A 16,190-nucleotide genomic window follows, 5' to 3' on the forward strand; every position below is an offset into this window, starting at 1 on the left:
ATGAACGTCATAATGTGAGTGGCAGTCTGCTTCTAATATCCTCTAACCTAATATGAAATCTCATGATACAGAGGAGAGACTTGAGATTTAATTTGATTCAGGGATTGTCAGAATCAGCACATGAAATCAAAAACAACCGACTGGCCAACAAAGCAGAGGTTGTCTCACCTCGATTAAGTTAGAAGGGTTTCTATAATCTCTTTCTTTATGTTTTCCATCATGCTACGATCCAATTGAAATGTCAGAAGGGACATTTGTACCTCCCACCAGAATTTGGCTGTCAAAATACACAGGATGAAAATGCTTCTCAGCCATCGCTCGCTCACATTCAATTTTCCGTCTCCTTTAGCAGGTGAGATTTCAATTAAGTTGCATCCATACTAGTACATTTTCATTTATGAAACTGTGTTTACAAAAAATTCAATCCACACAAGCATTTAGCTCCATCTCAGAAGTAATCCACGTCTATATACTAATACAACAGAAAATGAATATCACTTAACCATTCATGTACACTGGACAATACTTGTACTCAGTTACAAAAAAATATTATAAACGAGAAACAAAATTGGTGAAAAGTAAGTCGAGGAAATTATTTTCTTGGTACTGTTAGTAAAGGTTTAAGCTTAAGCTTAATTTTACCGTCACCACTTGTTATGTTGTGACTAAAAATAACCAGTAAGGGAACGAATGTGGGTGACATCGATGAGAATATCTCGGTTTCGATTCGAATACCTCAGTCTCTAGTTTCTATTACAGTGTAAACCTGCAGTTTGGAAACTAAAAATAGCCAACAGCATTTCCAATCGTCTCAATTTTAGGTGCTTAAGAAACATAGTGTGGAGGCCAGGCCTACACATAGCGACAGGGATGCATTTTAAAAGCAAAATGTAGTGGAGTGGCTGTAGCCTCAGGTCCACAGTGTGACATGCATTGTATCTGAAAGGGTGAGCTGGTGTCGCTCAACCCTAAAATGCAACCCTCCCCACAGCCTTTGTTACCAGATGCTATTAGATCTGGGAATTACTGAATGATATTGACACCTGGACATCATTTAACAGACATGAGGAAAACACAAGGCCGAAATAATAATAAAAAAGATATATGGCCAAAGAAAATCCTCTGACAGCTGATTAATACGAATAGATAAAAAAAAATCATTATCACCATCTTGCATGCAGACCTAAGATGAGTCTCACACCGAAGACCACATTTCTGTTTGATGTGAGCATGGCTAATGTAAATGAGACAAGAATCCACTGAGTGGAGAAGGGGGGGGGGGGGGTCTCACCGGAGTTTGTAAAAGCAATGAGATATCTAGGGTTAAACTGGTGTAAAGAAAAAAACACCTGTCTTCCAGGCAGAGCAGACCTTCTGTAATTGCAGATAAAAGTGAAATGTGCCTTTCTCAGTGGACATTCAAGACCCTCCTCGTGTGTCAAATGATATCTGCAGGGAGATAAGGAGAGAAAGGCTGAAGTACATTGCATGTATTTGTGTCTGACCCATGCAAGCTGCATGTGACATGAGAGAGGGAGGAAAGAAAAGGCTGTGATAAGCAGTGCAGCAGCTCCACAGAGCCTATAGTATCAGGGGGGTGGCCTCTGGCTACCTTCACAGCAAACACTTTCCACGCCACTGCTGTTAACAGCTCCTCCGGGGTCTATATCACCAACAGTTGGAGGATGTATGCACGGATAGCTGGAGGGGGAAGGGAGGCCTGTTTGTTGTGTAAAGGCTCCTCTCTTCCTCTCCTTTGCTTCTTTCTTTATTTCTTCCTCCCCCACTCCCCTCCCACTTTCAGCTCACACATGGTTCCTCCAGGAGCCATCATCTGACAACACCCTCCACCCCCACACGTAACCACCTCCTGCCACATGACAAACATGCACACACAGCCATAACACCACAGGAAAACGCCCTCGCATCCTCAGGATGTATTGTTGATCTGATGAGTGGAAAGCATCAGCATCTTTGAGTTACTGCCAGACACTTTTGATTGACTGCATCAGAACAAGAGCTTGTTGGCTGGTTGGCCTTTGCAACCATTCCTGATCTTCAACATGTTTGAGGTCGAGTGATGAGTCGAGTCCTAGAAAACTGCCTTAACTGGTATCCTGATGCATCAGAACGTCCGGACAAAGACACCATTAGCAGAAGAAGAGGAGTGACTACAGGTTGTGCTGAATGAGCTGCACTATCATGTGGGAACAGTAAATATAGCTCATACGCGACACAGCTGTACGGTCAGTGTCGGCTTTCAGTTGACTTTTATTACAGTGTCAATGTCATGGCCAGGTGGGGAAGGCGGCTGGGCTGTAAAGGAAGAGATTGGACGTTGGACAGATCCTTCCGGAGTGGAGCTCCCTCCACACCGACGGAGACCCTTTGCCTCGGCACGGCTCTCTGGCTGTGTGGGTTAGGATCATTAAGCACAGGAGATGGAGGCCACCCGGTGCAGCAGCATGTCTCATACTTCCACTGCCGGCTCGGAGGAAGTCACATCATCAACTTCCTCATATAAAATGCAGCTTCCTACTTCAGCTGACATCTGAGTGGTCCCATTCTCGAACGACACAAACATTCGGTGCATGTGCACAAACACAGAGTTATTGATAGTAAATAATAACACCACAATTGTCACCCATGTTGCATTCATCACTGGTAATTGACTGATAGGACCGAAACTGGAATCAAATGGGGTTTCAAGGCTGCTGCCCACTAGAGGATAACTGGGCCCCTTCTGACAATCACGGGTGCGTTCCCGAGTGAAGGTCACTCTGCGCCGATTATCTGCCAAAATAATCCTGAAGTGTGGGGGGGGGTTTAACCAAATAATCTTAATGCTACAAATTGAGTCAGAGCCTCCCCAATCTTGAATTGTAAATATGAAACATAATTGGCTCAGACTGAAACCTGCTATTGCGAGATCGAGCTGAACAGGAAGCGCCACCCAGATGTTGCGTACTTGTACAGCTGTGACTAAAAACAACTGTAAATGCACAAGCCTTCTCAGCCGTGAAAACATCCAAATCTGTCGTAATGTCTGTGGTCTGCCACTTTTTAAAATCACTCATGAGATGAGAATCCTCTAGTGTGCAGCAGCCCTGAGGTGACACAGTTGTGACACAGCAGTCGGCTCCATTTCTTTGAAGTCAGTCTAGTGTGTCAGGATCCTTACATTCACAAACAACGGTGCAATAGCTGCCAAGTCGGTTAGGCCACATTCAGACTGACCTCTGTATAACAACCCAGCCCCCTAACTCTCTATGATGTAACCAAGGTGCCAATGCAGAAGGCTCCAACAAAAAAGCAGGATCCACCAGTGAAAAAGTTGGGACTAGTCTCATCCTTTTCTGGAAAATGAAAAAAAAAACAGAGAAAACCTATCTCTGGAACCAAAACCAGTTTTAATCACGCAGAAGACAAAAAACAAGAAATTTGTGTGTTTGCCAACACTTGTGTCTGGGTGTTGTCAAGAAAATCAAGTGATTTCGGCAGCAGAGTTATTACATCACTTCCTGCTGCAACAGGCTGCTCCACCTCTCGTCGGAATAATGCAGAGGATTTGTTGTTGTTGTGAACGCATCTGTGCAGAGAATCTGATGCCGCGTTGTCCATGTGTGAAAGGAAGACTTTTACCCGCAGGTCATGTGTGAAAACGCCTCCACTCACCTTGCAATCATCTGCATGAAAGCCAAATTGATTGTCACCTGGACAATTTGTGTTTTGACAGATGCTAAGCCTTCAGACGAACAGATCTATTATTTAAACCAGCTTTTCTGGATTTCATGTCATTGTGTCAGTGTAAAAGGAACAACATGCCAAGTCTCTTTCACGCCTACTACTATAGTTCTAAATGACGGAGTAACAGTGCTCACAGAACCAACAGGTGAGGAGCAGCCTACGTATTTTTAGCTAATATTATCTTGTTTGAGCTGCTGCCACCATGAGTTGACTCTGGATGCGCAGCAGAAAATGTGGTAACCAACAGTATAATAATATATTCTGGAGTTGAGAAGACTCAGGAGTAAATCAACCAGAATTTAATGTATTTCAGCCTTAGGACTGTTGCAATCCTTAAATCCTTGAAGGCGGCGGCTACATCCACACACCTATGTAGTGTTTAGTTTTGAAACACATCTCTGTTGCTAGATTATCGCCTCTCATCCACATGGCTATGGAGTTCTCAGGGGCTGTGTTGTAATATTGATGGGCAGAGATTTTGAAACGATGACTCAAGTCACTAGATTCACTTCCTGATTGGGACTCATCAGTCAGGACTCATCTTCTCATAGTGAAGGCGAAACATCCTGAACACTTTTAACCCCATATTCTATCAAATAAAAGTAATTCCACGTCTTACTTTTCAACATTGTTGTTCCTTGTTCGTAGTATTTTCCGTAACAAGGCAAACAACTTCTGAATTGAAGATCTGTTTCCTGTTTACACCGGCACGCACATGTCCAGTGTTCGTGATTGAAGTGAAGTTATATGCATTTTCAGGTGTTGAAGTAGGGATGCAAAGGGATTATTGCTGATACTCGTGTGTGAATGGAGATAGTTTCAGTTTAAAAACACTGTTTAAACAAGAAAACATTAGTACTTGTACATTAGAGTGTGTTCCAGCTTGAACCGGTCTAAAACATCCAGGTTTCACATCCCTACTCTGCGTCCAGTCACTCTGACTCAGTCCAACCTCTAGTTAGCCCATCTCAAACATGTTTGTACCACTTTACATCTCTGTGCTCCCTCTTTCTTTGCATTGTTCCTTGTGTGCCTGCTCTGTTTTCTATAAGAACTAACAGCGCCATGTCTTGGAATAAATATCTTTCTTTATTACCTCTTCTTGCTGTGATGTTGAGTCACACAGACACAACACACATCAGGGCAGCAGAGAACACGGTTTCTCAGCAGGCTAAAGACATGAAGCAACCAGTGAGCTTTACATTGCTCCCACTAGATGAGACCTGGTTTGATGAAGTTCTCATTACTGGAGTTGTGTGACTCCTCTCATCTGTGTTTCATAACCAGCCACAAACACACAGGGTGAAAAGGCAACAGCGGAGGGATGCCGCCACAGACTGGAGACAGAGAGAGGGAACCATGGGGAGCTGCAACAATGGACCTGGCTGAAACAAACCCCAGTGTATTTGCCCCTCTTGCCCCCCCCTCTGAGCACACACTCCCCATGTGAAACCATCTGATGCATGTACTGCTGCTCTCACTTGTCAATCACAATTGGGGGGAGGGGCAGCAGCCTCTTGCCCTCGCAGTGCATGTGAGGAAGGGTATTAAGAGAGACATGCAAAAAGGGTTCTTGATCTTCTCGGGGTATTCACAGAGTGTGAAAAAGTTTTGAGGGGCATTATGTAGAGCCTGATCTGGAAAGGAACGTGTCAGAGGTTGGTGTCTGTGGGGCGGTAAGAAGGGCTGAGCTGGGGATGTGTCAGTGGGTGGGACAGGGGGAGAGAAAGGGATGCAAGGGATGAGTGAACACTACAGATCTGTCGAGAGGGGGCCTTCAATCTCTTCACTGAAAATGACAAAGAAGATAAAACAGGCCAAGGTCGAAGGTAAAAACATTTTCAGTGGTTTCAATCACCAGCCAATGATCCATGTTGACGATCACGCAGATGTCACAGAGAAATACAAATGATTTGCTTTTGCGAGGGACGCATCTTTACGACAACCATCTATTGCCCTCGCAGCAAAGCTAACTAATGGAGGCCACACATATTAAATGGCTGCTATCTGCACTTATAATGCACAAGAACTGGGAATCAGTGAATGTGTGTGTGTGTCTGTCTGAAGTTGGGCCTGATGAAGCAACACAAAAGCCTTGATCCTATTCCCCCATTAATCCATCTGCTTTGTAGACAACAGAAACAAGGACTTGCTCGCAGGCAGCATGCTCTCACTTATTTACCAGATCTAATAGGACTAAATCTTCTTTTATAATCACACTAGGGGCTTCAACAAAAAAAAAAATAGGAGCCCCCACCCCAGAAAGGGCTGGAGCAGCAGCAGCCGCAGCTAGCACCCAGTCACAGTGAAGAGCCTCCACCCTCCAGGGGGAAGGGAAAGAAAGAACCACCATCTGGGGTTTAGTCATGGTGATGCCAGGGGCTGAGGCTCAGAGACGGGGGGACTGCTGGGGCTCGAGAAGGGGATGGGGCGATGGGACTGCAAATGGGTCTGGGGTACTGTGTGGATTGGAAAGGAGAGGGAAGTAACGTAGAAGAAGAGTTTGAAAGGTAAAAATGAGTGAGAGAATATTTTACAGCAGCAGAAAACAAAAAAAAACTAAAAAGAGTTTAAGCTGTTGTCAGACATGAACTCCAGAAAACGTGCTGACGTTCTCCATTCCCTGTCCGGATCATTCAGGTGAGGTATGGCACTTGGGCAGGGAATAACCTATACAGTATAACGTATTACTGTTGAAATCATGTGATTTTGAATGCAGCATAGAGACATTGGCTCATATCACCAAAAGCTGTCAGAGCTCATCATATTTCTCAATTGACATCTTCATCGGCATCTGAAATGTGTAGGGCAACTCTTTAAAATCCAAATATATTTGTTCCCCCCCCCCCCCAGTTTTGCATACATCTCTTTGTTAGAAAGGTCATCAACATGCCCTTGTTCACTGTGAGTTCTTCTGACATTAGCCTGCTGTATTCTCAAATTGGCTCACTTGTACATTCTCTGGACACTTTACTAGGGGGCTGGCAGAAAAAGAAGATTTAAAATCAGAAGAATGTCCAGAGCAAGTGACCGGGACATTTGCGTTCTCACATCCATCCCCTCAGGATCATTTCAGGAATCGAGGAGAATGTTGACACTCTGGTTCGAGACTGAAGGCAGCAACACTTCACACCCGAACAGTTTTTATTTACTCTATCTATTTATACATCACATCAGGTAATGTTGTACGTGGCCTTTGTGGGTAATGATGGCATATCACCAACTCTAACAACAATGCTGATGATGTGAGCTGTCCCACCCTAGCCGGTTCAACAAAACAAACCGGGAGTGGATCCGCTGACAATCCGGTACATCCTGAACACACCCACACAGTCAAGACATGGTCGACTCAGGTAACATGAATGAAAACATAGGTGAGGGTTGATTAACAGTTTGCCGGGAAGAAGGTCGTCAAAAGTTCAGGTGTTACAGAGAAAAAGAGAAAGATACAAAAGTTGGTACCATAGAGACAATGGTTGGAAAGAAAAAGCTATAAATGAAACAGCAGAATTGGCAACAGAAACCAGTTTGCACGTTTAAAATTCATCTCTGCACACCCGGTCTTTGTTGTATGTATATGGATCTTCTGTATCGGATATGATCCATGACTATAAGCATCAAGTGTGTTAGATATGGATGGAATCAACTCTGGCGCGTGGGAGCAGCAGGTGCCATTCCTTTCACACCAGGGCGGCAATCACCCCCTGCCAAATGTGACAGAGTCTTCTGGGACGCGACTTAAACCAGATCTGCAGTAAAAGAACAGCTTCTCTAACCCATATGGGCCACGACTTTCAAAGCATAAATGGATCAATGTGTTAGAGCCGGATCACGGGATCATGGGGCTTTCACACAAACATCTGCACCATGACAAACTCAAAGTACCGTGATTGTAATCTACAGAGAAAAACATGAAATATACAAGATCGGTCAAGTTTCAACGCTTAGAAATTTCTCTTCTATTTGCTGTTTTGATAATATACGTAATCGAGGGGCAAAGCAGACGCCGACAAGCCAATGATGAAGATACAAGGAATAAAAGACATGACAATGTGCCAAGCAGGCTGCCCGCGGAGCACAGAGTGGGAGGATGACAGGGGAAAAGGTCCCTGCCATGAGGAGCCATGTCTGCTGATAGAGGGCACATCATCGAGGATCCAGAATCAGAGGTCCACAGTGTCCGTGAGCTGCGGGACTTCAGGCATCATTTCACAGATCCATCGCCAAGAAATCCAGCATACGCCACAGGGACAAAAAGCTAAGCATGGGGGGGGGGAGACTATGTCGACCTTGGGCCTTCTTCTTGTAGATCACACTTTGCGCCTTCATACTAATGTTCTCTCACTTCCTCACTCTCCATCTCTAGGACATTTTCTCCACTTCCCCTCTTTCCCCTTTCCTTCCCTCCCCCCTACTCATTCTTTCTTTCCTCTCCATCTCACCCACACAGCTCCCTGCTTACAGTGTGAGGAAAGTGGAAACAAGCGACAGTGAAGTGTATCAGCACAGGAACAATGTGCAGGGGGCTGTTTTGTAAGACCAGCCAAGGAGAGTGTGGGGGGGGAGACGCCATTATCACTGACCAGCACCGTAGAAAGAAGAGAGGTTCCCCCGAAAACAGTACCACAGCAGGATCGATGGACCGGATCAGTGAGTTTGGTTGTGGTTTCATAGGGTGTAAAACATTTGTGATTTGAAAATGCGGCTTTGAATTACAAAAGTCTCCATAATGGGGATAAGAAAAAGGCGTTTCAGTGAACAGATTACAGACAGTAAGTCGGGAGCAGCAGGCATCCTGAGTTATCTTCACTGAAATCCCTCTTACCTAACCAACAAGATCTGAGTTCCACAATGCTGAGCAGGTATGTGTCCCACACCCTTCTTATGAATCTCCCTGACACCAGAGGGAAAACTAGTCACGGTAACACACAGAACTACAGAGTTGGTTGAGGCGCTCAGAGGCCATAACTGGTAGAACGTAGTCGCCTGGGAACCGCCTGATACAAGTCAGCAGTAACCAACATAAGACACCGTGTCTACAAGGTAGGACTGATAACATGTCAAAGACTGTTGACACTAAAGCCCAGACCAGAGTGAAATCACTCGACGCCACCCACTCTGTCTTGAGCACTGACGGCCTCTTCCTGCCCCCGGTTCCAAACCCCTGATTCGTGAGTAATTTAACCTGAATATCCACAGATACAATATGACTGTAGCCGACCAACCCAACCCGAACACTCTCACACCGCTTAAACCTCTTGTATGAGGAAGAAAAATAATGGAATCAAATTTGTATGATTTATTCTGACGTCACAATTATACTGACAAGCCTAGAGATGGCAAGATAAAAAGGTAGAGTTATGAGTCAGCCAAAGTGCAACACCCGTGGGAAGTGCCCAGGCCAGTCGGTCCTGTTACTGGTATGTGGCATCAAGCAAAACAAACCTGAATCAACAGTTTGAAAGAGCACGACAACAACAATGAGACTAATTGGACAGGACAGTGTCAGCTGATTCCTTTTACATGTGAAGTTAGTGTCCAAGACACAGAGGAGACCACTACAAAGCAGACTTCTACAAAGAGAGGACCCACGTGCTCCACAAATGCTGGACTAAGGTTAAAAGTGACTCCTTCTAACGTTGGCCATGAAATGATCCATCAACCCTCATGCCTCATGTTTTGTCCCAAGTGTAGCTGGTAGTGGGAGGAAACCCTCCGCTTAGTATCTGAAACAAGAAATTCTCATGACACCTTACTTTTTAATTCTTCATAACAATGGCATCTGACCAAAAGCCTGCTTCAAACAATAAACTGATATGTGCACAAAGGTGTGAAAGCAGAACTCAGAGCACTGTACATGTGTTTTGATGATGAAAAAAGATGGGCTTCGATCATGAAAAGATGGAATGGAAGGAGCATAACCAAAACCAGGATTGACTTCTGAACCACAGAGAGGTCAGACTCCCTCTTTAGATGCATACTGGGGTTTTTTCTCTGAACTAAATCTACCAACTGGTCTAAAGTACTTTCTTGTTTCAAACACTGGAGAGCCACTCATCACGAAGGTCAAGACACGTTTTGTAACGCTGACAACAAGCACTTTAGTTTATGACAATTTGTTAATGGAACATACACATTCAAACCCATTTGTGAGCAAAACACTAGTTTGCTTAATCGTCACTTCCTTGTGAAATGAGCCATAATAACTTAACCCAGAGCTTAAAATAAGTCTAACATGACGCCAGCTCCTGTTTTGAGTTATCAAACACAATGTAAAGGCTTAACAATAGTTGTTTCAGTTATGATGGACTCTAACATAAAAATTGTCCCTTTAAAATCCCTCGGGATGTGAGAATCAGGACCTAGAAATACATTTGAGTCTAATATCACAAAATAGGAAACAGGAATGACATGTTACTAAATTGAATAACAAACCATCAACCATCCCATGTCCCAGTGGACTTATAAATATAATTCAGTAATTTGAACAGGGTGCTAACACCACAAAAATGCGGCAGGACCAGATTAACTCTATATTTAGTTTCCACAGTTTCATATTAAAGTGGAACGACATCAATCAAAGAGCTAAAGCCGTGGGTTTCTTGTCGTGTTTGCTATCTAACCATCATTATCCCTGCAGCTGCAGATAATGACAGAGAAGCTGTGTGACCTTGAACACTTGTGCGTCTGATTAGGATGTCCAAGCTCAGGATAATAACTATATCAATCTCAATATTTCCTCCAAAATCCATTTGAAGGGGTGTATCCACACATGTGATGTGCTTAGTGATGCGGTTAAAGACGAATATATCATCGAGCCTCGTATAAAAAAAAGCCAAACGACTCAAACAACACAGAAGGAACGTTTTTTTTCAAAGTAAAACCAGGAATTTCCACTGATCTATTTACGTGTTTTACGTTAATACAACCAGGAGAGAAGTAGCAACACACAACTTCCATGTAAACTATAACCGCAACGCGATCCCCCCCATCTGCCCTGCACCTCGTTCAATAACAAAGCGGTGGAAGGGAAGGGGGTGGGGATGAATGAGTGATGGAGGCTGTTGATGCGTGGTGCTGTTGACCTCACCAATTTCTTTAAAGTGCAATCATTCTTCGGAAGGATTGAACAAATCTCCATTAACGCTGCTGTAACACGGGGGGTAGATGTATATTGGAATTAACAGCTCTGCAAACTAAGAATAGAGTCGAGGAGCAAAAGAGGGAGGGAGGAGGAGGGAAGGGGGGGGTAGGCGAGATAAAGTTGAATTGTGAGATCGCGGTGTGGTAATTTGTGTTTATTCAGAAGGTGGAATGATGTGCAGGTGCGTGGTTGTGCATCTTTCACTTCAAGTATAGAACAGATAGGAGAATCTATGGTGTAACGCGTTACTTCGAGAAGGGAAACGGGAGTTGGGCGAGCAAACAATGCCCGAGCAGCATCTGCGTCCCTATGGCTACCCCCGAGCCAGATGGCTGCTACACAATAAACTCCAGACTCACGCCATCAACTTAACTTCATCCAATAGAGGACACACATATATAAATATATAAGAAAACTGCAGTAGTGTAGTGTATTCAGTGGGAATAGGGAAATTCAAGTCAAGGTACAAAGATTGTGTTGTGTTTAAGATGACGATCAAGTTTCGCTTCTTCACGTCCCTGTCCCCTCCTCGAGTCTCACGTTGTCTCAATCATGTCTTATTTAAAACAAATACACAAAAAAGGACCAGAAGTTGTGGACTCGCCCCTCGACACACACACATGGGGCTCGAATGAAAACAAACGACGGCACATGGTTGTATACAACGGACAGCTCTGACTAAAAAAAAAGTTACACAACACCAGAACCGCATTACAACACAACACAGCACGTAGCGTGAGCCCACACACTTTGGACCGCAACTACACAATGAAGTTTGTGTTTTATTCACATTTGCAAAACTTCGACGCTGGGCAGTTAGCCCCCCGTTAATGCTAAGGGTGAGCTAGCTCGTTAGCTAACAGGCTCGCCTGAGGGACGTCCACCGCGGGGACAAGTTCCTAAACAAGCTGGTTAACCACACAGGACGTTAGGAAACACACAAAACCTGACACAAACAACTTCTCATTTCCGCCCTGGAACACACTGGTGGCGGTGGAAGTGGAACACGAACGAGCTTTACCTCGATTTCGAAGTCGGGGAGGTTGAACGCGGTCCGGAACAGCGAGCAGAAGTGCGCGATGGCGGGCACTTCCCACCAGGACTGGACCTCCTCCGTGGACACGCTGGGACGTCCCGGGGACATGTTGGACAGGACGGCGGCGTGGCGGGACGTGTCCTCCTCCTTACATGGGAAAGTAGTGTCCTCTCGGCTCCGGAACATCACAGACACAACAACACTCGCTGCGGCCGAAGGCGACCATCGCGACCCGGGAGCGAGTCAGTCTGTTTCTGTGTGAACCACCGGGGCCGAGCAGATGGGGCGGGGCGTACCACTGCACGGCGACCAGGGGGGTGGCCGGGTTACTCCACTAATACATAAACAACCACACACGAGGGTGAATGTGTGTGAAAATCCAATCATGTGTATCTATTATGAGAATTAACACAAATTACCAAACAAATTATACAACTGGACTCGTCTGTTTAGTGTAATAACAACAGTGTGTAGTTGGTTGTTCCCCCGCTGGGTTCATAGTGTAGCCGCCGTTTAAAGGGAACTACTGAAACAAGACGTAAAGATTCCTCTGATCTATGACCAATGTCACAACATCAAAGGATTCATAGTCCATTCATGTCCACGATACAGAACCTCGTGTTTTAATGGCGTGTCATCAAACTTTGATAAAAAAATCGATCTTTGAGTTAGTTTGTATCTCCATCTTGTTGTGATGACACTCATCTCAATTTGAAGTTGATCTAATGTAAGCCCTGGTACAAGAATCTCAAAGTAAAAATGTGGAATATGGCCAAAATGGCCACTAAATGCAAAATAGCAGGCTTCCTGTTGCGGTTTTTAAATTGCACCTAAGACTTTTTTGTTTGCCTGGTCATGATACACATGTGTATCGATTTTTGTGAAGATTGGTCAAAGGGAACATGTTCCTGGGGTCTCGGGGGCACCGTTGAGCCATTTTGCCACACCCATTGATAATAAAAAATTTCTGCAAATTTTTGTAAGAATTTGAGCGTGTTAAATCCCTCAAAAAGCCAATTAATTTCCCTGAAAAATAATAATAATCCTTACAATTTCAATAGGGCCTCACTGTCTGTCAGTGCCTGTCAGTGCTCGGGCCTTAACTACCACTAACGGTCAAAACAAGTCAGGTAACTTATTGTGTTTCCAGTACTATTTAAAAATGTCATTTGGCATCAAATTATAAATAAAATAAAATGTCTCCACTCTAAATCAAATGTAATCTTTATTTAATCAGTCACATTTAGGACACGATGTCTTTTAACAGGAGTGGCCTTGGAACAGGAAACATTCACAATCAGCAACACAAGTTTCAAGTTTGAGGACACACAGAATTAAACACGAGCAACAACACAACAAAGATACATTAATAAAAACAGACAAAAGATTCATAAAAGTCATCGCATCCTAAAGATTAAACTATCTTCAAGGGGAACACAAGACTGATATTTATATATATAAAGTAGTTATTGGATCTTGTGCTCTAGATGTACTGGTTATAAATGGGAGAAGAGATAGTTGTTTTGAATCATGGTGTTTGATTTTCTTTTCTGTCATCACTGTTTGTAAATAATACTTTTTTCTGTTTATTTTCTTTCACTTGTTTGTATGAATTCTCTTTTTTTATTTTACATGTTCGAAAAAATAAATAAAGATGAATGAATTAATAACATGAATGTCTCTTTTCGTATGTAGTCCATCCAACTGAGTGATACACATTCCCTCCTTTCCATGCATGTGCAACAGCTGTTGTCCACCAATCCTAAATGCCCATACAGGCTCACTCAGCTGATCCTTGTTGGCTCCAGCAACATGTCAGGAACAGTTTGTGTTTTGTAAACATCCCTGGTGGAAGCTTTGGCCAACACACTACACAGGAGCGCCCCCTATCGCAATATGTGACAAGCGCAAGCTAATCAGACAGCACTGCAGTTCTTGTGACCAGTGGCCACTTCTCCTTTGAGGTGGTTTTCACAGTTAAATGATCAATGTCACGTATGTTCTATTAAATAATTTTTGTTCTCTAAGATAATTAAATATCCAACAAGACATTTTTCTCACTATGGCTCCTGTATTTGGTGCAGAGACTAAGGAAAGTTATCACCTGTAGTATAAACACAAGGCCCTCATCAGCCTTCAGCAGCAGAACAAGTTTGACTACCTTTCTCTTTATGAAACATGCCTCGTATAGCTTGCATTAGCGCAGTAACTAGATGTATGCATTTAAATTATCACATTAACTCGAAAAATATAATTTAAAAAGTGAAACTGCAACGTATGCCCTAAAGGTTGGCAATGATCTCATTACAGGTAAAAGGTTTTAATACCTACAAAATTACACTATCAGATTTATAGGACATGAAAGTTGACATTGTGGCCTAAAGGTGGTGCAAGAGAAAAGCTCATGAATTCTCAATTATGGAGAGGTTTCCTTAATGAGGGAGTATATTTGCTGTATTGTAAATAATATACACACATATACATGCATTCTGTGTACTGTATATAATAGACCGTATCTGCTGAGTGCTAAACTGGCAGCAATTCAATTTTGGACCAAAGCTATTTCCATGATGAGAGTTCCAATGAGACATCATTGCCTCATGGGTAAAAGTAGATTTGAATAAAGCACAGACAAACTGCTTTGTATAGAGTTTTAAAAGGCCAAGGTTTAAAAAAAATATATCAGTGAACAGACACTTTTTTTAATTACTTTTCTTCATAATTATGATTCCCAGGTAAAACCAAATGGTGAAAACTTATAAGGTGTCCTTGTAAATTGTTGCCCCTGCAGGATTGAGACATGTGACCTGTGACCTTCAGAAGATTTGATAGATTAGGAGTGGTGCTAGAGGAAGGGTCACGGGGGTCACAAGAGGTTAAGTGGTTAAGTGAGATATTTTGCTGTAGACCAAACTCTTGAAAAGAGCATCTGTTGCTAATCGGGCTACGTAGTGTGTAAACTGGTTTCAGTGGACAATTGGGTAATGTGCTGGAGCTTGACTCCCTTCTTAAAACATTAAAACAAGTATATGTTAATAAAAAATGAACAATGAATAAATGACAATAAAAACCATTATAATGATAAAGACGATTTTAGGACATTTTCTAAATACATCTGAAATTATTAAGTGATTAAATGTAATAAAAATAGATTTAGAACATGATTAAATGATCGATTAATAAATGAGCTAATCTAGATAAGCAATAAAAATATCCTTGTCATCATAACACTTGCTTGTTATGAGTTTAATACCACTGATGTCTTCACTTAAGGATGGAAAACTTCATCAATTCCAGGATTTCTAAACAGAACACATGATTATGCACTGTGATATTATCTTAATACAAGCAAAAGAATAAATGCAAAAACAATTTCAGTCCTTATCATATTTGGATACTTATATAATGATAAGGATACAAGAAAGCTCAATATAAGAAGTTGATTGCAAATTAATGCATTTCGTCCTTCTTTGGTCAGACAATTTCTTGTCGGTGCTGCTTTGGAGATTTTCCTCCTTTAGTTTTTTTGGTTTTGGTCTTTCTAGCTTTGTTTTATTATACATATGAATAAAGACGTGACTGCCTGTCATACAAATAGGTAAGGTTCTGAGACCAATATAAAGTAAGGTGACAAAGCAAATGAAATAGTTGCATATAATCCTATTCCTCTAACAGATTATAGAAATGTCACACATCTTTGTTGACTGACTCTTTCCAGACGTCTCAGATTTCATAGGAAAACTCAATATCCTTCAAAGGTGAGCGGAGCTTTTCCTTGACAGCCACTGTCAGTGGGGCTGGGCATCAGCGGACAGGCCTCACCCTGCTGTCAGTGTCGTGACAGCTCCGTCTGTAGGTCATCAGCCAGGGAGTGGGGATGTTGCTAGGTGACAGAGCAATCCAGTATCGCCTCTGAGTGACGACAAGCTTATTGGTCCAATTTAAAACTGAAAGGAAGTAAGTAAGCTGCGAGGGAATTCAGGGATTCGGGGAAGCGGTTAGGAGTGTTCTGCATCTTTTAAATCCAAGCTTTTCTAAACCGTGTTTATATGCCACAGGGAGAAGAATCCATGGTAAAATGTCATCATTGATTTATCAACTGCTAATATCCGTTTCTTCTCATTAAAGGTCAGGGAGCTGAATTTATCATCGGTCACTATAACAAAGGCAACAGTGGTGGCATGTCCTGCACACTGTACTGCAAACCCCAAAGACCAGCTGCCCAGTTGGACCTATAGTCTGAAATGTGGTGGTAAAAGGAGC

The 16,190-nt window shown here is 43.0% G+C and overlaps 1 protein-coding gene across 1 annotated transcript in view; it reads right to left on the reverse strand.

The window, feature by feature from the left end:
• LOC133009332 (chromatin remodeling regulator CECR2) overlaps positions 1–12,156 on the reverse strand; it is a 36,224-nt gene extending 24,068 nt beyond the window's left edge. The window contains exon 1 of the mRNA XM_061076807.1: positions 11,913–12,156. Within this exon, the coding sequence (XP_060932790.1) occupies positions 11,913–12,113 (201 nt within the window). The 5' untranslated portion in view covers positions 12,114–12,156. The remainder of the gene's footprint in view (positions 1–11,912) is intronic.
• Between the last annotated feature and the right edge of the window lie 4,034 nt (positions 12,157–16,190).

This window comes from Limanda limanda, chromosome 8, assembly GCF_963576545.1.
Source record: "Limanda limanda chromosome 8, fLimLim1.1, whole genome shotgun sequence".
Lineage (NCBI taxonomy): Eukaryota > Metazoa > Chordata > Actinopteri > Pleuronectiformes > Pleuronectidae > Limanda > Limanda limanda.